Source organism: Aspergillus fijiensis (genome assembly GCF_003184825.1).
Source record: "Aspergillus fijiensis CBS 313.89 unplaced genomic scaffold BO72scaffold_1, whole genome shotgun sequence".
Lineage (NCBI taxonomy): Eukaryota > Fungi > Ascomycota > Eurotiomycetes > Eurotiales > Aspergillaceae > Aspergillus > Aspergillus fijiensis.
Window position 1 is genome coordinate 18176 of NW_024468977.1, and position 19267 is coordinate 37442.

General features: G+C 51.2%; 7 protein-coding genes across 7 annotated transcripts; 3 read left to right on the plus strand and 4 right to left on the minus strand.

Moving 5' to 3' along the window:
* Window positions 1-498: 498 nt before the first annotated feature.
* BO72DRAFT_482164 (TauD/TfdA family dioxygenase) lies at window positions 499-2595 on the minus strand. The gene is made up of 4 exons (XM_040947715.1): window positions 1868-2595; window positions 1308-1797; window positions 930-1235; window positions 499-869 (listed from the first exon to the last, which is right to left on the minus strand). The coding sequence occupies exons 1-4, from the start codon at window positions 2121-2123 to the stop codon at window positions 701-703; spliced, it is 1221 nt and encodes a 406-aa protein (XP_040806508.1). The 5' UTR covers window positions 2124-2595; the 3' UTR covers window positions 499-700.
* Window positions 2596-2779: 184 nt separating this feature from the next.
* BO72DRAFT_418489 (D-hexose-6-phosphate mutarotase) lies at window positions 2780-4264 on the plus strand. The gene is made up of 3 exons (XM_040942633.1): window positions 2780-3122; window positions 3205-3534; window positions 3611-4264. Exons 1-3 carry the CDS (start codon window positions 2877-2879, stop codon window positions 3995-3997), a joined length of 963 nt encoding a protein of 320 aa, XP_040806509.1. The 5' UTR covers window positions 2780-2876; the 3' UTR covers window positions 3998-4264.
* Window positions 4265-5448: 1184 nt separating this feature from the next.
* On the minus strand, window positions 5449-7983 carry BO72DRAFT_443362 (protein kinase IKS1). Its single transcript, XM_040943553.1, has 2 exons — window positions 7825-7983; window positions 5449-7741 (listed from the first exon to the last, which is right to left on the minus strand). Exons 1-2 carry the CDS (start codon window positions 7881-7883, stop codon window positions 5692-5694), a joined length of 2109 nt encoding a protein of 702 aa, XP_040806510.1. The 5' UTR covers window positions 7884-7983; the 3' UTR covers window positions 5449-5691.
* Window positions 7984-8116: 133 nt separating this feature from the next.
* On the minus strand, window positions 8117-10810 carry BO72DRAFT_443363 (putative GTPase NOG2). The gene is made up of 3 exons (XM_040943554.1): window positions 10656-10810; window positions 9852-10599; window positions 8117-9430 (listed from the first exon to the last, which is right to left on the minus strand). Exons 1-3 carry the CDS (start codon window positions 10691-10693, stop codon window positions 8591-8593), a joined length of 1626 nt encoding a protein of 541 aa, XP_040806511.1. The 5' UTR covers window positions 10694-10810; the 3' UTR covers window positions 8117-8590.
* A 184-nt stretch (window positions 10811-10994) lies between these two features.
* On the plus strand, window positions 10995-12164 carry BO72DRAFT_443364 (uncharacterized protein). The gene has a single exon (XM_040943555.1). It carries the CDS (start codon window positions 11160-11162, stop codon window positions 12018-12020), a length of 861 nt encoding a protein of 286 aa, XP_040806512.1. The 5' UTR covers window positions 10995-11159; the 3' UTR covers window positions 12021-12164.
* Window positions 12165-12330: 166 nt separating this feature from the next.
* Window positions 12331-13679, minus strand: BO72DRAFT_482168 (TFIIH/NER complex subunit TFB3; the record flags this gene model as incomplete). The annotated part of the gene is made up of 3 exons (XM_040947716.1): window positions 13551-13679; window positions 13249-13489; window positions 12331-13192 (listed from the first exon to the last, which is right to left on the minus strand). Exons 1-3 carry the CDS (start codon window positions 13594-13596, stop codon window positions 12331-12333), a joined length of 1149 nt encoding a protein of 382 aa, XP_040806513.1. The 5' UTR covers window positions 13597-13679.
* On the plus strand, window positions 13562-15839 carry BO72DRAFT_443366 (prefoldin-like protein). The gene has a single exon (XM_040943556.1). The coding sequence runs from the start codon at window positions 13922-13924 to the stop codon at window positions 15743-15745; it is 1824 nt and encodes a 607-aa protein (XP_040806514.1). The 5' UTR covers window positions 13562-13921; the 3' UTR covers window positions 15746-15839.
* The last annotated feature ends 3428 nt before the right edge of the window (window positions 15840-19267 follow it).

Consider the following 19267-nt stretch of genomic DNA (forward strand, 5'->3'; position numbering starts at 1 on the left):
TCTTCCCTAAACCGCCATTGATCCCAGGATGCCCTCAATTCCATGCAATCTTCGATTTATGGTGGTGCTTCTTGCATTTGAGTTGCGATGTGCTGGATTTATCGCAACTTCGGTCGAGCGCCGCTAATGCCGTATAGGGCCGTCGAAAGTAAAACCTGCGACTGCAGGCGAGACTCAAGGACATTGGGATTTGTGACAAGAACAAATATCTTTCTCATAAAAATTTTCTTCGCAGAAGAAAAGAAAAATCGAATCCTTTAAGAAAAAATTATGGCGGGTGGAGCCTGGAATGAGTTGTAGGGCTAGCAATTTTTGTCCGTACCATGGGAAAGACGAGACCTTATTTCCGCGTGAGCATTACCACCAGTGACATAGACAGTGCGGCACTCCTACAGACGCCGGAAGTTTACGAAGATAATCCAACGAAAAGACCTCAAAGGGTTGAATTATTGCCTAGAATCTATACTTGCTAGATTATAGCCAAAACTCAAGAATATGCTTCAATAGATTGCCCATGCTCTGCCTTGGATACTTTACAGTCAGAGAACCTTTCCACCATGCTGGACTGCATATCACCACAATCAACATTGCACATATTGTACAGCGCTGCATATCGTTCTTTATATATGTCTGAGCCAAGGCCCGGGGGATAACGGAATTGCCAACCCGCAACAACATTATCCAGCACCAGCACACATGCCTACTCCTTTCTGCCCCCAGCCGCCGAGTTCCTGATATAAGGCTCCAGAGGGAAGACTTGAGCCTCAGGTGTGACTCCGTCATATAGCTGCTTCCAAGTTCTAACCAAAGGCTCGGGGGTTTCCCATGCATACTCGGGATCGCGCTGCCAGAGGCGGACGAGATGGCGCCTTGATAATATATCAGCCGATTGCTAAAACAAGCCTAGACCATAGAAGGCGAATACTCACTGCTGCTCCGGGGTGTCCTGAAACCCATCTCTGGCATGGAAGATGCTCAGGTTATTGATGTACTGAATGTCACCCTTGCGGAAGTCAAGCCCGACTGCGTACTTCTCGGCCAAAAAGTGCAACGAATCGAGGGCCTCCGCCTGTGCCTCAGTGATCGGAGGAATATTCTTGGACCTGGGCAGGTCCTGAAATCCAGTGAAGTTGCGTCGCGCATATTGAATCAGGACGCGCTCAGGCTGCTTGCCAGTAGCTGGCTGATGAAAGAGTAACGGGCGCTCATGATATGGGTTCTGAGGATCGCCGAACCTGTCACCATGTAAAGTCAGCACAAATGCACCCTCATGTTTTGAAGTTGATTGCACAAAAGCTATCTAGTACCCGTCAAGAGTCCAGTTCTCCGCGAGCGTACGGATGAGGTCAGGTCGCGTTTCCGCCAATTCATTGTACACACGCCAGCTGCTGGCCAGCTTGCTCTGGCCGCCCGCCGCGGCCGTATTGAGCGCAAACAGGGAGATGATATCCCCCGCATCGGTGTGAAAGACTTGTTTGTCGGTGGTATATGCTGGCGCCCCAATGCGGCCTTTGCTCTGCTCCTGGGTGCTCAAGTCTTTAATATGATTGAGCATCACGTCTGCCGGTGTGCCATCATAGGACGAGTCCTGGCGACCGCGGATCGGGGCAACATGTGCAGAGAGTCCCACGTAAATAATGATATTTTCTTCGCGCGAGTACTTGTCGACCGGCACACCACTGACAACCTTGAATCCGTGTCCGTTGTGAAGCTCCTGCGAGATATCACGTAACGTTGAGTGCAGCGCAGGTAGAGGGAAGGTCTCCGGATCAATGAAACCAAGGGGTTTGTTCAACGCTATGAGCAGCAATTTCAGACAGAACCCAACGAGATATATCTGCAAGGTAGGGGTTAAGCGAGCACGTACACTTGAAATGCAGCACTGCAGCGTCAATCTCCTCGAGATCTGCCTCGGTCAGGACGTACGTCCAGTTATACCGCTCTGCGATGTCTTTGCCCTCCCAGACCAGATCCGACTCGAGCTTCGCCGGAAAGCCAGAAGGAAGCTCAGTAGGAAGGGTTTCAGTGCGTAAGCGACGCGCCGTGCGAGCATGCCATTTGTTCACGTCGGGGGCGTACTGAATATCAGGTTGTTGAGCGGTGATTGTCACAGTGATGGTCATGTTGGGCTGGACGTTGATCAATGAGATACTTGCTTTATCAAAGCGAGAAATTTAGAGAAATGTGATCAGAGTGCAGTGCATCTTCAGTACTTTTGAAGTATGTGTAATGTCAACACCGACCCCGCGCGGGCTCTGATGGTGCAATCATCAACCATTTTTGTTGCTGATGACGATTGCTCCAATCAACATACTGTACTCTCTCAGCTGATGAGTTCCCGAAAAGCCCTAAGCTGTGTTAGATCATTTCTAACATACTCTCGTTAGCTCTTGAACGCAAAGAGCAGATGTTGCCAGATCGGACGTCTGCCGTACTTGTGAGACTGCGGATGGGTTGGAATGCTGGATAGACCAACAATAGCGGCGGTCATTCCGCTTAATGACCCATGTGACTGAAACAGCAGTAGTGACAGGCTCTTTCTTGTGAAGAGCCTCAAGATCGTCTAAGCTGGTTCCAGTGGAGGCAACATGTCTGTTTTGGTAACAATATGAAGCGTCCTGGATATCCTGCACTATGCAGCATAAATCTAAAATAGGCAGGGAGTTATCCGCATAGCGTTATGCTGACCTAAGCCAAGAAGGGCCCCACGGTGACGCTGCTGCCCCGCCCGTTCAGGCGCATCCAACAACAGTCCCCCCGCATTGAATAACAGGCAGAGGTGAGAGAAACGCTGTCTTGCTACGCATTCGAGTCACCCTTACTGACTAGTTCCTCCCCTAAGCAACTAATATCTGATATATTCTTCCTCTACGAAGATGGATCGTTCCAACAAGCCCTCCGCCATCGGGGTGGGTGTCTCCATCCCTCAGCCCACCGTTAACTTCCACGACAACAAGGTCCAGGCCACCCTGCCCACCGGCGAGTCAGTCACCGTCCACCTGTATGGAGCGACCGTCACATCCTGGAAGCTTGCCAATGGGAAGGAGCAATTGTTCGTCAGCGAAAAGGCTCACCTGGATGGCTCCAAGCCCATCCGCGGCGGTATCCCCGTGGTCTTCCCGGTAAGTTCTATCCCAGCGACCTTCAATCCCCCAAACAGAACAACCGTTGTCTAACGAGTGCCGCGGCTGTGGCTCACTGCAGGTCTTCGGTCCTCCCCCCTCGAATCACGCTACGTCCTCCCTCCCGCAACACGGCTTCGCACGGAACTCGAACTGGGAGTTTCTGGGCAAGTCCTCGTCCGAGTCCCTCGGAAAAGACCGCAAGGAAGGCGATGATGCGGTCAAGCTGGACTTCGGTCTGTCGCACCCTATGCTGAGCGAAGAGTTCCAGAAGGCGTGGCCTTACCAGTTTGGTCTGGTGTACAGTGTCACCCTGACCAAGGAGGGTCTCGAAACCTCCCTGCAGGTGCAGAACAAGGGCGAGCAGAACTTCGAATTCCAGGTTCTGCTGCACACTTATCTGAGCATTGAGGTGCGTTTTCACACAGCGAACCCCCTGATTAGTGCAAGTATCTTGCGAGGGGAGAGACTGACATAAGGGCGTATAGGACATCTCGCAGGTCCGCGTCAAGAACCTCCAGTCCAAGGAGTATGTCGACAAGACCCAAGGTGGCGCCGTCCAGATGGAAGCCTCCTCTGCGGTTGAGATCAATAAGGAGACCGATCGGGTGTACAAGTCCCTTGACCCAAAGGTTCCGATCGAGGTTACCACGGTCTCGGATGACAAGCCCTTGTTCTCAATTACCCGGGAAGCCTTGACCGATGTTGTGGTGTGGAACCCCTGGATCGAGAAGGCCAAGGGAATGGCCGACTTCGGACCGGATGAGGCTTACAAGAACATGATCTGTGTCGAGGCCGGCTCCGTCGCTGGGTGGCAGACGCTGGAGGCGGGAGAATCCTGGGAGGGCGGCCAGACTATCCGGCCGAGGCTATAAGTTGCCGGATATTGCCCGTTGATCTATGCGCTGATGTTTGAGCGAGCTAAGTTGCACATGAAGATAGAGATAAATACGCCGTGAACGTGTACATGAATCAAGTTCTTTGCCCCGAAGGTGCAATGTATTCAAGAGTAATCTCAAAGCAAGGTCCTTTAACTGAGCCACAGTTCCATAATCGAAATCGCCTTGTGAAGATAGAAGGAACGTGTGGGATCAGGCTCGAAGCATTGCCACCCCATAAAACAGATCATTGGAGGATGGCTCAGCGAAAGACTGCGCGGCGTATAAGCAGGATGTGAGCACAGCACACGGGTAGTGGCCAAGCTCAAGTTGATGCAAGCACTTAGGTTCCGCGGAGGAAATGCCTTTCTCCTTCAAGGTTCTCAGAACCAGCATCCAAGCGCCGCAATCTTCTATTTGAAAGCGCCCTAACCGCCTCGATCCTCGTCTGATGACCCACCAATAGCTCTCGATGCTCAAAGTCTCAGGGCTGTTGCATGTCATGTCGTACGCAAAGGCAAGCTTCGTATAGAGGAAGCACAACAGTCGAGTGCCTAACGGCTCGTAAACTTCTGACAGCACACGAGGCAGTGCATCTATCAGGTTGTCGCATGCAATTAGATCCAAAATATCGGCGGCGTGGTTGTGCCTTCGTGTGAAGAGATCACTCAAAGCACCGACAAGCCTCTCCTGGTGCGCTCAAGGTGGTTCTGACGAAGGACCCAGCAATTAAGTCCCCAGATGACGTGGTAACTGAACAAGAAAGGCAGGGACAAGAGGAAAAAGAAGACCAAAACCGACTGGGGGAACATTGTCAGTGCGGGGAGAGGTGGTTGAGGATAGGAACTCAGGTATCATGGGAGAAATAAACAAAAGGCGAACGGGATAGACAGGTTCAGTAGCTTTCCACCAGCTTTGTTTTATATGAATGTGTATGTACCCGTGCGTATACAAGAGCTGGTCAGATGGGCCATGCGAGGATGATGCGAGATGACCAATGAGACGGGAACAGCGCCGCGTAGCGGGGTAGCTGCACTGCATGAGACATCGGCTTCCAGTCTTATAACCTTGAAGTCATCCAGTAGGTTCCAAGTTCATTGATGTATATGGCTGTAACCACTTGAGGTTTACTAGAAATTGTTCGGTAACTACCAGGATTCCGGAAACGGAAGTAGCTTTTCCTACTGTGAACCCCTTGGAAAGGGTACTCAGTACTTCAGTCCAGCCAGTGCGGCGGCACTGTAGCTTGACTCTTGTGTATTATCATTGCCTCTGAATAGCCGCTCAATTTCTTGAGCCCCTTTCTTACTGCTTCATGCCATAACTCTATCAAAGCTGGAGAGCTCCAGCTGACCGGACAAAGCACCTAGTATATTGTCCCTATCGACGAAGGTCATGCTTTCTAACGTACGTTCTATACCACTGCGATGGATCCCGGCCTCTAGTGGTGAGAGATTCGCTCGCAGAAAAGGAGATTATTCGCGGTGACTACCCTGAACAGTCTATCAATGCATTCAATGGTCATGGGCACATAATTTCGTCAACTACAGGCGCATCTTCAAAATACCATGTGAAGCCATGCACCGAGGCATCGGATGCCACCCCTCTTACTTTCGCAGTCTGGTCTCTGTGTCATTCCATTCCGGATACGAGCATCAACCCAGAAGAAAGGCCCTCGGGTTGGTACGAGATTACCGCCTGTACGTTCTCCAACAAAGCGCATCCATCTGCATACATAGACTTACAACCACGAGATGCAACATCAGTGAGACCAACTGCCTGGCAAAGCTTGTCGCTGGGAAGTTGACCGCCGCCACTAACAGTAGGGGATAAACGACCCAGGGGTTGACAGTCAACGGGCTGCAGGGTTGAAGTATAGAGAGTATCTTGAGAAGGAACGTGGCCAGTTGAAAAATTGTGATCCCAAGCTGCCAATTAGTTACGGAAGTTGTCAGAGGCTCGAGGAACGGGAAATATCTTTGTAAGAACCAGTGACGTGGGGGAGGCGGTGGCAGTAGGTGTTGTTGCTGGGGCTCTTCGATTGTGTCAGAATTGTCATGGGGGGCCACTTCGTGGCGATGTTCCTCAGGAGGATGGTGGGCAGGTGTGAGTGAGGACGAGGGAGTACTCGAGAAACGCGGGCGAAAAATGAGATTTCGTTCCGGGCCAAGAGAGGTGGATGTAGATTCGGCTCTAGCAGCGTCCGTGTTGGTACTATCGTATGCAGAACTCCGCCGTACACTCGGCGGCGGTCTCGTGAGGGTCCTATTCGGCGACAGGGCCTGGCGAGTATAGGATGCAGCAGACGGACTTTCTACCGGGTGAATCCGGGAGCTGGGGCGCATATCTGGGCTGGCCGGGCTGGCTCGCTTCAAGCGGAAGTTTTCATTGACATTAGCCCCGGCCTGGAGACCATTAAGAACTTCTTCTGCTGAAGGTCGGCGATCAGGGTCCACGGACAGCAAGCGCTGGAGGAATATGTAGAGCTGTTCGGGGAGTTCGGGTCTCATGCGTCTAGCGTAGTCGAATCCCGACCATTGACTGATCTCTTCACGAAGTCGGTCTAAGTCTTCTTTCTCCTCGTGGATCAAGTCTGCATTGCTATAAGGAAGTTGCGCAAAACAGAGGAAGTACAGAATCATCCCCAAAGAGAAGATGTCGGACTTGAAGGTGAAGTTCCCAAAAGGACCATCGGGGTATTCTCGTCGTAAAACTTCTGGTGCGCAGTAAGAAACAGTCCCTGTCGCCCCAGTCGACCTTCGGATTGAATCTTGAGCCTGAACCTCTCCAAAGTCACTGACTAGGACCCGGATCCCGTCACTGGTCTTATGCAGCAAGCAGTTATGAGGCTTGAGATCACGGTGGATATAGCCATTGGCATGGAGATAACGGATTCCGGAAGTAATATCTTTGAAGAAAGAATATATTTCCTCGAATTGGAGCTTTCGCAGCGCCCCAAGATCGTTCTCAGGATCGAGTCCACCCCTTGACCTTCTTCTCAGACGCTCTTTGAGCTGCTGTTTTGTAGTAGAAGTCTGCACTGCACCGCAGATGTAATTGTGGAGGTCCCCCGCGTTGCAATACTGCTGAAGTATGAACGCGCATGGCACACTGGGCCCAAAGGTAGTGATCTTTGCATTTTCCAGCCACACATGTCGATAGGAGACGAGATTCTGGTGCGAAAGGTGCTGTAGAAGCTGTACCTCACCTAATACCTTCTCAAGCCACTCATGGTCATCTCCGACAGGGACTCGCTTACAGGCATAATGACCAAGTGAGACACCGTCCAGTACGTGTTTGACCAGAAGAACAACCCCCTTGCCGCCTTTGCCCAGAACCGTCTCTTCGACAAAGAATTTCTTGAAGTAATCCTGTGTAAAGGCCGCCGACGAGATTCCCTGACTGGTATGGACGCCGGTCTCTGGATAGCTAGGATCACTAGTCGGACCGTCCGCGATAGCTGGCTGAACGAGACGGCGGCGAGGGGATGGGGGATTGGACGAGTCCGTAGAGCCAGGTAAGCTAGCATGTAGTAGTCGAAAGTAGTCAGGATTGATGAATTCCGCCTGCGCGCCCGGGCTATTCTCATGATCACCTTGGGGTGACCCATTTTCATGCAAAGGACGATGGCAGTAAGGACAGTCGGTCAGATCGAGGTCACTGCCCCTCCGATCCGCGGTGTTTTGGAGAACCAGTTGCCGCGAGTCGCGATCATAAACCACAACCGAGTCATTGTGTCGCCTGCAGCAAGATAGTCCCCCACATTAGGATCTCTATTCTCTGAACGACTAGGAGAGAAGGGGGAACGAAGAAAGCTGGCTTACAGCACAACATCGAGATTGCCTGATCCATAGGGAACAATGGACATGCCCTCATCCTCCATTGTCACGGGGAGAGTAGCATATCCACAGGGCACACAAATACATGAAAGGCCGAATAAATAGCCTAGATTAATGCGTCATGATATTAAGGAAATGCAAGGTATCTTCTGGCAGCTGCTACGGAGACGAGGCACTCGAATGAGGCTGGGGTAGCCCCACGTGAGCTCCGTCGGCGGTGAGGAATCTGCCCTATTGAAAAGTGTCTACGGGTGGATTACTGTGGGAAGAACCAGTCTTTTCTTGAATCAGACCACCTTGTTTCAGGATGATTGATTTATTGATTGCTTGGATTTCTCGAAAGTCTTCGTGTAAAAACACTCGGTGGGTATCTTAAATAATGGGCATCAAGTTGGCTGAGGCATTGATCGGCCTGACAACCAATGCTCCGAGCTGAAGCATAATGTGCACTGGCCAAGAACAGTCCAGGTAGCATGCCAGCGGATTTCGTACGGAACCAGTCCTAGGCGCAAGAGGCCTGACGGTGTTGTGGTTCTCAAAGGAGTTCGCGTCATGGACGCTTCGACGCAAGTGGCTTTCAACTTCCACCCAAAGTCAAGGTGTGACAAGACCTCGGGATACGCCCTGGAAGTTGTGGAGCGACATGCGCCACCAGGGGTGTACGTCTCGGGATTGATGCCAGATGACAGACGGCATCGGGAGTACTTGGTTCATTGACAGTCTTTGACAAGGATCTCGACAATGAAAACACTTAATCGTCTTCTTCGCCACTTTCCTCATCGCTAATTTCAAGGTTCGCGATCGAGTCATCATCATCGTCGCTCTCGAAACCCTCGAATTCGTCGTTGTCAGTTTCAGGAGCCTTCTCTTTCGACGCCTTCTTAGAGTCCTCTGGCTTTTCGGAGGTAGTGTCGTCGAGCTTGCGCTTCCGACTCATTTCTCCGAGCCGACCAGCACGGCCCTCGATCGCCTCATCTTCCCCACCAGCATTGTGAGGCGGGGGAGTGAACCAGGGAATCTTTCCTCGGAGGAAATCGTTGATGACCATCTTGGCGACACCATCGAGGTCAGGTTCTCCTCCACGAAGCAAACGACCACCCTTGCGAGCGAGGATACTGAGGAACTCGATAGGATCCTCGACATTCTTGATGCCGTATGTACGCTCCAAGTGTTTGGGCTGCACTCGCTTGAGAACGGCCGGGATGTACTGCTCGGGATTCTCTACGTTCTCCACTCGAACCACACCTCGAAGGAGGATATCTTCGGGAGTGGCGTTCGAGCTGGCTGGTACCACACCAGGACAATCGATGAGGTAGATCCGCTTCATCAAGGTAACGTACTGCCAGACCTTGGTCTCTCCAGGGATTGGGGCCACAGTACACACTTTCTTCTTCCGCAAAGTGTTGATGACGGAAGATTTTCCAGTGTTTGGATACCCAATCAAACCGACAGAAATCTGCTTGCGATCGGAATGCAAGGAGGAGAACTGCCTTAGAAGCTGAATCAAAGAACCCTTACCAAAAGAGTTGGTGATAGAGGCGTGGAAAGCTAGAGTAGGATAATCTTTCGACAAGTGTCGTACCCAGGCGGCCTGGTGTCACGTTAGCAAGTAAACACCAACGGTATTGCAATGAAGACAATAGCGTAAACAGCAATAAGCAAAAAAGGACGAAAGACATGGTAAGAAAATGTGTGAAATGTTACTAAGAGAACTGCTATGGGCCACTCATTGAGTAGAAGCAGATCTCAACTCAAAAACAGAACACAGCTTGATCCTTACGACTGGTATTCAAAACGAAAACCAGTCAGCCTAGCTTCAGAATGAAGGTCGGCGCGGATCAGCGTCAATCTGCCAGAGCTGTAACAGACATACTCCCAAGGAAGAAAAACACGACACAAGGTCGCAGGGAGAAGCCTTGACTTAGCAATGGCATTGGGCCGAAACCCATTTTCATAAAGGATAGAACGAGGGGTAGAAAGGACAAAGTAACACGAGAGAGAAGTAGACGTACCGCTACACCTGTGGGAACAAGGTCACACTTGTTCAGGACGAAGATCAAGTGCTTGTGAGGAGCCTCTTCACGGATGTACTTCTCAATACTCCTGCAGCGTGTACCATCGGGATCACGAGCATCAAGTAGATGAAGTACGACATCGGATGAGTCAATGACCTTGTAAAGCTCATTCCAGATACGCTTGCTCTGACCCTTGGAGAAGACTGACTCAACGGCGGTGGTTGCCAGACCGGAGTTGTCATCCTTTGCAACATCATCACCGTTGACAACCAAGGTACCATCTTCATGAGTAGCATGGTCTGTCTTTTCGACGTAAGCGTCGTGCATCTTGACGGTTTCGCCGGCCAGGTCCTCCAAAGAGGCAACGCCCATCTTGACGCGCTTCCTCTGCGCCTTGGGCCCAAAGGTATCACTGAAAGGAGAATTATCAATGGCCATCTTGGCCTCGTGCTGCTTCAACCCATTGGCGCCCTTATCATCTCTGATTAGGCTCATGGGAAGCTTGTTGGTCTTGAGCAAGACTGAATAGGGGTCGGAAGCACGTTCGGCAACCGCCTCGCGGAAAGACGACAGAGCCTCTTGAGATATCACTCTCGTGTTGCCAAACCATTTACGGTTGGGCTCGATTCTAGCGACCGGAGCATCTCGAGATTGGTATGAAGCAGCCACAGTGATCTTTCCCTCAGCGTTACGTCGAGGCTTTCCATCCTTCAACATGTTCAGATGCTTCACCTTCTTCGCATCTCTGTCATGATATGTTAGTCCAGCATTCAGTAGCAGGGATCTTTGCCATTATTTTACCTGTAGAAGTTCTCACCCTTGGTGCGAACATTTCCCATGCCATCCCCAGTCTTCCCCTGCCGCTCTCTACGAGTGGCTTCCTTCTTTCCGGTACCCATGATGAAAACACCTCCCAAGAGTACCTCAAGAAGTTTTGAAAAGAAAAGTTCACAAGAAAGTAGTGTTGTAAAACAAAAAATGGCGGAGCGCAAGAAGGAAAAGAAAAAGAAAGAGAAGAAAAAAGTTTCAAGCGCGGGAAAATTATTTTTTTTTTCTGCCATTGGCGCGCGCCAAGCTAAGCGGTGCACGGACCAATATCAGGAAAATCGTTTCGTTCTGTCCGAACTTCCGCAGCAGAACCGCGCTTGCCAATAAGTCCTTTCAGGATCTCTGTATCGGTTCAGGTTGTCGGTTGATTGCGGTGGGCCTTCTTCTAATCGAGTCCCTTTGCAAAATACCTCCCGATACCCCCCCAATTTGATATTGTCCAAACATCCCCAGACAATTGAGCGACCTTGTTTTATCATGGCCCTCTTTCGCAATTGCAGAACTGCCACCGTGCAGTTCCGCGGCTTCGCTTCATCGGTCTCGTTGCGAGTCGGACCCGAGTCTCCCAGTTTCATCGACGTTCCTCGAGTTCTTCAGCCCGAACAACGCTCTAAGCCCCGCGTAAAGGGTACCCTTCCGGTTCCCCGTGAGATCTTTCCTGCCCGCCGCACGGACAAGCCGACGGAGGCGTACATTCACGCCGCTACGCCTCTTCCCAAGAAGATTTCGCTCAACCCAAACCACCCGGACTATGAGTACCGCGAACACCAGAGGAAGATGGCTAATATGCGGAGGAAGAATCTCAAGGAGGGTCTTTTGGAGCTGCACGCCCGCAAGCAGGCTACTGACGAAGCCATGAAGCAGCAAAGCGAGCAAAAGCAGCGATACCGGGAGATGATCATGGGACAGCGTGCGAGGAAGGACGTGAGGCTGACTCAGACGTCGGTAGTCCAAGCCATGTTGCCCCAGCGCATGCAGGTGCTGCCGGATCCTGGTCGAGAATCTCGTCTGCGCTCTTCTCGGCTTCAACTTGAGGAGAAAGAAAGACTTAAGATTGCCGAGCGCCAAAGCAACCTGCACGATCTGTACGTGAATGCACGGCAATTCATCACTACCGAGGAACAGCTCGCAGCCGAAATTGAGAAGGTCTTCCCCGAGGGCGAAAATGAGGCCTGGCGCAACGACCACCAGGCGGGTGACAACATCTGGAACCTGGGCCACCCCCAATCTGTCTCCAGCCTTGTCCACGAGACTAGCAGGAGCGAAGCTGCTCGCTGGGACGCCATTCAGGGCAGAATCAAGAAGCTTGCAGAGGAGATTACCGGCGGCAAGTTCTAAATGGGTGTGCTCGTGGCGAGCCTTGTACATTACGTTCCATGTACTACAAGTCGATGTTCTTGACCTTGTTAAATAGTGTCTTCTGAGTTTGTGTTAGCTTTGCCTTTTTTGTATACCTAGATCAATCATATCCATTATCACGACCGTCATTTCTATACCCCAATGGAACACCCAAATCCCTCAAAACGCCATCGCTATGCATTATGTACAACAACCCAGGTGAGGCTACCTTCGCTGCGAAGTAGAAGCGCAGAAATGACAGCAGGGAACACTTTCTTCAGCGGGCTCAACAGTCTATGTATAACGCCAGTCAGCTGGCTTCTGGAGTACCCGTACTTGAAACTGCCGCCTGGGCAGCCACGTGAGTGGCGGCAGGTCTGGGGACCCCAAGAGACCCTGCATCGTCACGTTGTGCCACCTCCTCATCGATAAAGCAGCCCAAGCCGGCGAAAGCTTCCATCAATGTACGAGAGTAGTACTCCTGCAGATCGTACCCGCCTGCCTGCATACGAGTGTCCTGTCGGATAGGGTCAAGATAGCTTGACGGATAGAAATCGCGCAAAGTATAATAGTCGCGCTTGTTGGGAACCATGCCACCAAATGGGTCGTAAGGCTTTTCGGGTTCCGGAGTCACGATCTTCTTGAGACCCTTGATCAAGCCCGAATCGCCAGCAATGTCGGCCTTATCAGCCGTGAGTCCTCCCTGACCAGCTTTCCTAGCATCCGAATTCCGGAGAGCAGCCTGTTTCTGTCGGATCCGGTCCTCCTCACTTCGCCGAGCAGATGATTTCTTGAGCAACACCTTCTTGCCTTCGCGCGCAATAGCCGCAGCGTCGCCAGGTCGCCCTGCTGCGAGACGAGCGAGAACATCCTCCCGAGAGGCCTGTAGCTCCCGCCGTTCGTTCTCGTATTCTTGCTTAGCGGCTTCTCGGCGAAGACGGGCCAGTTCCTGCTCATGTGTCTGCTGCTCCTTGAAAGACGAGGCTTCCTGCGCTTCGAGGGCTTGGTTGGCGCGGATCGAGCGCATGTTCTCTGAAGCATACTTCTGAAGGTCACTTTCGGTCTTGGCCACATCGGTGCCGTGTACGAGATTTGCGATGATCTCCTCACGTTGTTCGAGGAAGTCGTCCCAGGCTCGTTTGGAGTCGAACTCCTCTTCACGGCGGTTGAGACTGCGGACAGTATCAGTATCCTGCGAGGTCACCGGGAAGATGGCTTGACGACATACATTTGCATCACTCTGCGCCGGATGTCCACCTCTCGTTCCACGTTGATATCCTCGAACGTTTGCTTCCGAAACCGAGCCTTTCGCAGCGTCTTGTGGCAACCCGCGACGGGGCAGTTTGCCGGGCCTGACGAGAATATGCGATCCACACACGATTCGCACATTTTGTGATAACATTCCGGATTGATAAGGAACTGCATATCCGGGTTCAAGTACCGCGAGGATTTGCAGACAGGGCACACCTCTAAAGAGAGCTGGTTAGCACAAGTTGAAGGGGGATTCCGATGCAGGGCAAACAACCATACCGTCATCATCCCCGCGGTTGGCCATAGCTTCCCGGGCAGAAGGCATAGTTGACAGCTCGCAGATCTGATTAAGACCCAAGGCGGAGCAGAGTAAGTGTTGAACAGACCGCAGGTGTCGCAGCAGTGAAGCCTAAATGACGGGTGATTAATCCAACTGCCCGCACGGGCCAATCAGGCATTCCGCCCATTGTTCCGCGGCGGAACTTTTTTCTTTGCCGCCGCCGCCTCCAACTCCTCTCTCCGTCCACCTTTGGTCTTTGACCTTGATTCACACAAACTTTCCTTATTCAGGTAAAAGACAACTTATCCTGAATCTCAGTCCAAGTCACTCGTTCGGTAGATTCTCGAGACTCGATTTTATGAACATAATCATGGGTGTACCCGACAGCCAGCTACACGAACTCGAGCGCCAGCGCCTAGAACTCGAAGGCAATATCCTGAAACTCCAGGACTCACTCTACCACTGGCGCACCTGGGAGGCAGAGTACGACGGCCTCAAAGAGGAGATAAATGATCTACCTGAAGATGCGGATCGCGAAGACTTCCTTAGCGTGGGCCACAGCCTCGGCGGATCGCTGGTCACTGAGGAAGAAGTGAAGGTGATACTGGGCGAGAAAGAAGGCGTGACGCGCACCAAAGGACAGGTGGTCAATTTGATTAACAGACGCATTGACTATGTCAAACAAAATGTTGCGACAATGGAGAAAAGACTACGCGCCGCAGAGAACGAATTGTATGCGCTGGACTCACAGGAGCAACTACCGAGTGATAGTACGGCCGAATTTCCGATGACTGAGATTTTTGAAGAACTTGACGAAAACGGTAATATCGTCTCGAGCACAACAAACACGCCGGGCAGCCAGGCTTCTGAGCTTTTGAATATCTTGCAAAAAGCCGGTGTCAGCGATATACCGGACACGGCGAATGTGAATACGGCACATCAAGACTCGTCGCAGCATGCTGCAAGGACTACGGAAGCACCCGCTACGGAAGAAGTTCCGACTGCAATCGAGGTGGAGGAGGTAAATCCCCAGGCTATTGAGGAGGAGGAAATGCCAGAAGCGACTACTCCCGAGAACAACCCTAAGCCTCCCTCAATGGATGCAGCTGGTCTCCTAGAGTACCAACGTCTTGCAGCAAGCATTGAGGAATCGCCAGAGGATGCCCAGTTACGGCGCGATATGCTACAGTACAGCCTGAATGAAGTTGGAGCGGTCGTGGCCGAATTGGAACTTGACGAGGATGCAAGCGACGTTTCTGTGGACGAAGAATATGATGATTACCCTTACGACGATGACGAAGAGGAGGAAGACGAATATGGGAGAACTACGACACGTGTTCTTGATGAGGATTACCACCGCGAAATGCGAGAGTTGGAAGCCAAGCTGAACGCGCGAGGATTGTGGAACATTGGCAAGAACACCGACTCTCTCCCAACTGATGTCAAAGCGGAGTTGGAGCAGCCCAGTGTGGTTCGTGTTGAGAAGACCACCGAGACAGGCACCGGACCTGTGCTCGAGAAGAAGCCGAAAAAGAAGGTTGCCTTTGCTGACGACCTCGACATTGCTCCGGCCCCGAAGCCTCCGACCCAGGATAAGAAGGTTGTCCCAGTTCGTGAATCTATTGTACCTGTTCTTGCAGATTCTGTGGTTGAACGTACAGAGCCTGTTGCAAAGGAGCCAGTAACTAAAGACGCACCGAAGAAAGTCTCTCGGTTCAAGAGCGCCCGGAGAACGGACGACAGCGCAGTCAACCCAGCCACTGCGTCAGAGACTTCAGCTGGCCCTTCCCGGCCCGTCGAACTTCGCTCGTCTTTACGCAAGACTGGCACCCCCTCTCCCGCGCCATCCTCTCTGCCTCTTTTCCCTGCCAGGCCAGCGGAGCCTAAACCCTTCTCCCAGCCAATCTCAGCTGATCCCGAGGAAGACCCCGCACCCAGAGGCCCAGAAGGCAAAATTCTGGCAGATACCCTTGTTGAACGTGAGGTTTCGCAGACGTCCGCCGTGGCACCGGAACCAGACGAGCTCGATGAACAACTGCATCGGAAGGAGATTGCTACTGAATTTTACCAAATCCGCAATCGCATGATCAAGGAACAAGGCGGATTCGTTGACGAAGAGCCCGAAATTGTCCCTCTCGAAACAGAAGAGGCTCCTAGGCGTGTGAGTAAGTTCAAGGCCGCGCGCATGAGGTAGGCCAATAAAAAAAATCATTGCAATTGGAAGTCAGATACCCATTATGTATATTGCATGGTGATTGGGAAAATATATTCATTTTTTCTCACATTGATATACTGCATTGAGGAATTTCTCTGTAGATACTGGACTTCAGCTTCATGACTGAGCATACAGTACCTCGTGGTATGCTCATAACGCTGAACGTCCAAGATCAAGGACCAAGGGCTCTCTGACTGCATTTCCATTATTGGATGTATTGGGCTCTACGGAGTACTTACAGACAGTAAGAGATGGTTATACGGTTACGTTTCACCCTCAACATCCCTTCGATTATCCCAGAACCCGACCCTGGAGGCGCCATCTACGTAGAATATGCTACTCTATCTCGTGCATCAGCGGTCATGACTCAACGCCTTCGAACCTTCTTGCTCGATTTATTCATCCTCATCCAACAATCTGAACAAGCAGATCACGGCACCTGTTTCGCTGAAATCCAGCCAATGCCACATAACATAGTTTTGTTGCCGTAGGAAGCTCCATGCAATTGACCTAGGTTGGGCAACCTCACCTCTCAATTAGTCTTTGATATTTGTAAGTCAAGCTAGAACGACAAGTTTATGATTCCCTGCATGTAGGTGGAGAATCGCTTGCGTACCCCTTCCTGCAATACTGATTCCTACAGTGCGGGAAATACATGTCTTAGTGGAAGTGATCTGCAACTGGCGTCGACGTCAGTGTTGTTTATCCATGGATTGATGGCACTCTCCGCCCATTGTTCCATCCAATCGACGGAGCAATTGGCAACCCATAGTCTCTCCAGGCAGGTACAGTCAACCGATCAGCGTGAGTTACTGAGTACGAGTACGGATACTTGTCTTGTTATGACGAGCCATTGACAAGTGGACCATGCATGTAAGACATGCTGAGGGAGGGGAAGGGAATCGGCTCGTATGAGTACAGCACAATTGCGTTTCCCCAACATGCTACTCGTATGCAATGTTTCTCGTCCAGCTCCCCATGTTTATGCGCTTGACAGAATCTTGTAGTAGGGGAGAGAACTATGCAGCGCATGGTCTATCCACGGTCCATGGAGAGGGGAAGACTGGCTTGGGAATCAGTGACGGCTGTCAATTCTCGAGCGGACAGGTTCAAAGATGTGGGTGGATCGGATGTGATACTTCTTTCTTTTTTTTTGTGTATTTTTTTTCTTAAATAAGCCGATGGAAGTTTCCCTTCCCTTCTGGCACTTGAGAGTCCTGGATAGTGTGGGTCCGGTATTCTTGACTCCAAAGGCTAGAATGGCTGGTCAAAATCCAGTTTGAAAACCCGAGACCTGCCGGCAGGAATCTGCGAATTTGTACCATTTCGGCTGTCCAGATTACCATCCAGTGGGATGATGGATCGAATGGGAAGGACCTACTTGAACTAGGGGGTCATGATGGCAGAAGCATACGTAACGGTCCCTGTGCGCGGGGAAGAGCTGAGATTCTCAGTGTATGTACATTACGAAGTGCTATAACGTTACGTCCAATGCTAAATCACTTTGGGCTTTAATAGGGGAAAAAAAACTAAGTGAAATCTATATTCAGTAGGAAAAGAAGACCATCTAAGACAACCATTCGTACTGCTTTGGATGTCCAACTCCATGTGTAGATGTAGAGACAATCTAAGTATTACTTGTGTCAGTCAACTGGGAATCAGAGTTAATTTGTAGGTAGCTAAGTAGCTTCACTAGAGGAGCATGTGAGGACTCTGCCAGGTCTCGAATATATGTAATATCATCTTCATATAATGGTTTGCAAAACAATAGTATGCGACGTTATGCATAAAAAGCTCAAGGCGGAATTAAGAACTGAAGCTATACATCCACCATTCAAAATTAGGCTAAACCTTATGGAGCCCAGACGCACAGGGCTGTATGGTCTGTGTACTGTACATGACACTCAATTGCTCTTTTTTCTACAATGCATCCTCGCTCAGACTGTGCTGTGAGCTTGTAGCGCGCAGACAACCACCGCCATACACACAATTGCGAATGACGTAGTAAGTCGATCGACACAGCCTCTACCTAGAAAACAGAGAAATATGGAATGGAACAAGGGCGTTGAACAAGGGCATTGAGATAATTCTTAGCGATTGTCATTAGATGAGCAGTTGAGAAATAAAAATAGTCTTGGATGATGGCGATGATGAATGCAATGCACATCCCCATCAAAACAATCCAACCAGAAGCAATGCCGTTGGCTGTGGCTTTCGTCATGGCCCACTTGCAGAAGAATGGCTGATGTGGCTGGCCGATGAGTGGCTGCATCCCCTGTTTTTCCCCTGCTGAGAGTCCCACTCCTCCCACTCCTCCCACTCCACCGAATGAGTTCCGGTGTCTCCGTCACTTGGCTTTCCTGTCTGTTTCAGATGAAGCGAACTCAACTGGATTGAAACTCTTTCTTCTCCCCGATTCATCTCATCCACATCATCCACACCCTCCCACACACCCACACACCCCGCACCCCCTCCATACCGGAATTCTGATGCTGCAATCACATTCAACTATCCCATGATGACATGCAGACGGGTGGGAATCTCGCCTATCCTAGGCTGTTGATGTCTCTGACGGAAACCTCCTGTCCAGCCGAATTGTTGGTCATCGCACTACTCCGCACACCATGGTGGAAGAGACTCATCCCAAACACGGCCTGTACACGGAAGGAATGATGCAATACGTCTTCGAAGAGGAATCCAACATTGCCGTCGTCCACTTGCCATATGGCATTGATCGGAAGGCACTCTTCCATTACGCGGACTTGCTTGTTCTTGCGCGTATCGTACTTTGACTATACTCCATACACACAAAGCGTATCCCACTATATGCTCCGTGATGATGGGTTTCTGCTTGCCTGTCAAGTGGGTGAATATGAATAGAAACAACACGTTCCTGGGAACGCCAATGTCCAGTTCCTGATGCGAGGCAGATATGGATCCTGCTATGGGTCGCTGAACGGCGGACAAAACCCGTGGATGGTATGTTATTTTGCCACAGAGTCGCAATTGACCCGCTGCACATCCCATCAATCGGGAGCTCATCGATCAAGGCAGGGTATCTGGCCGATCCAAAGGCACCGCTTGATGGGGCCGGCTCCACCGAGCTTGAAGAAGCCCTGAGATACCCCGGCCACTAATTCGGCTGCCTTTTTGCAGTACTGCCTTACTTACCAAACAAGAGCCACTCACAAGGGTTCTCATATCCACAATACTCAGGACTTTATGACGTTTACTCTAGTGCTCTTGCCGACCCACGACAGTGTCCAGACCCGAGACTGCCGGCCAATTCGCTGACTGCCTGTTCGCTCGTCGGCCATGTCTGGCTGGGCCCATGGTGGCCCTTCATCGGGCCCATGGTCTCGTCGACCCTGCAGAGTCATTGCAACTAGCTGCGGTCTATTTCAATGCTCTCGATCTACATGTGGAGGTACTTGATCGTGTTCCCTGGGACCTGTTTGTTGTGTCGGAACAGATAGTATGACGTTCCTGGTTGTGTCCACT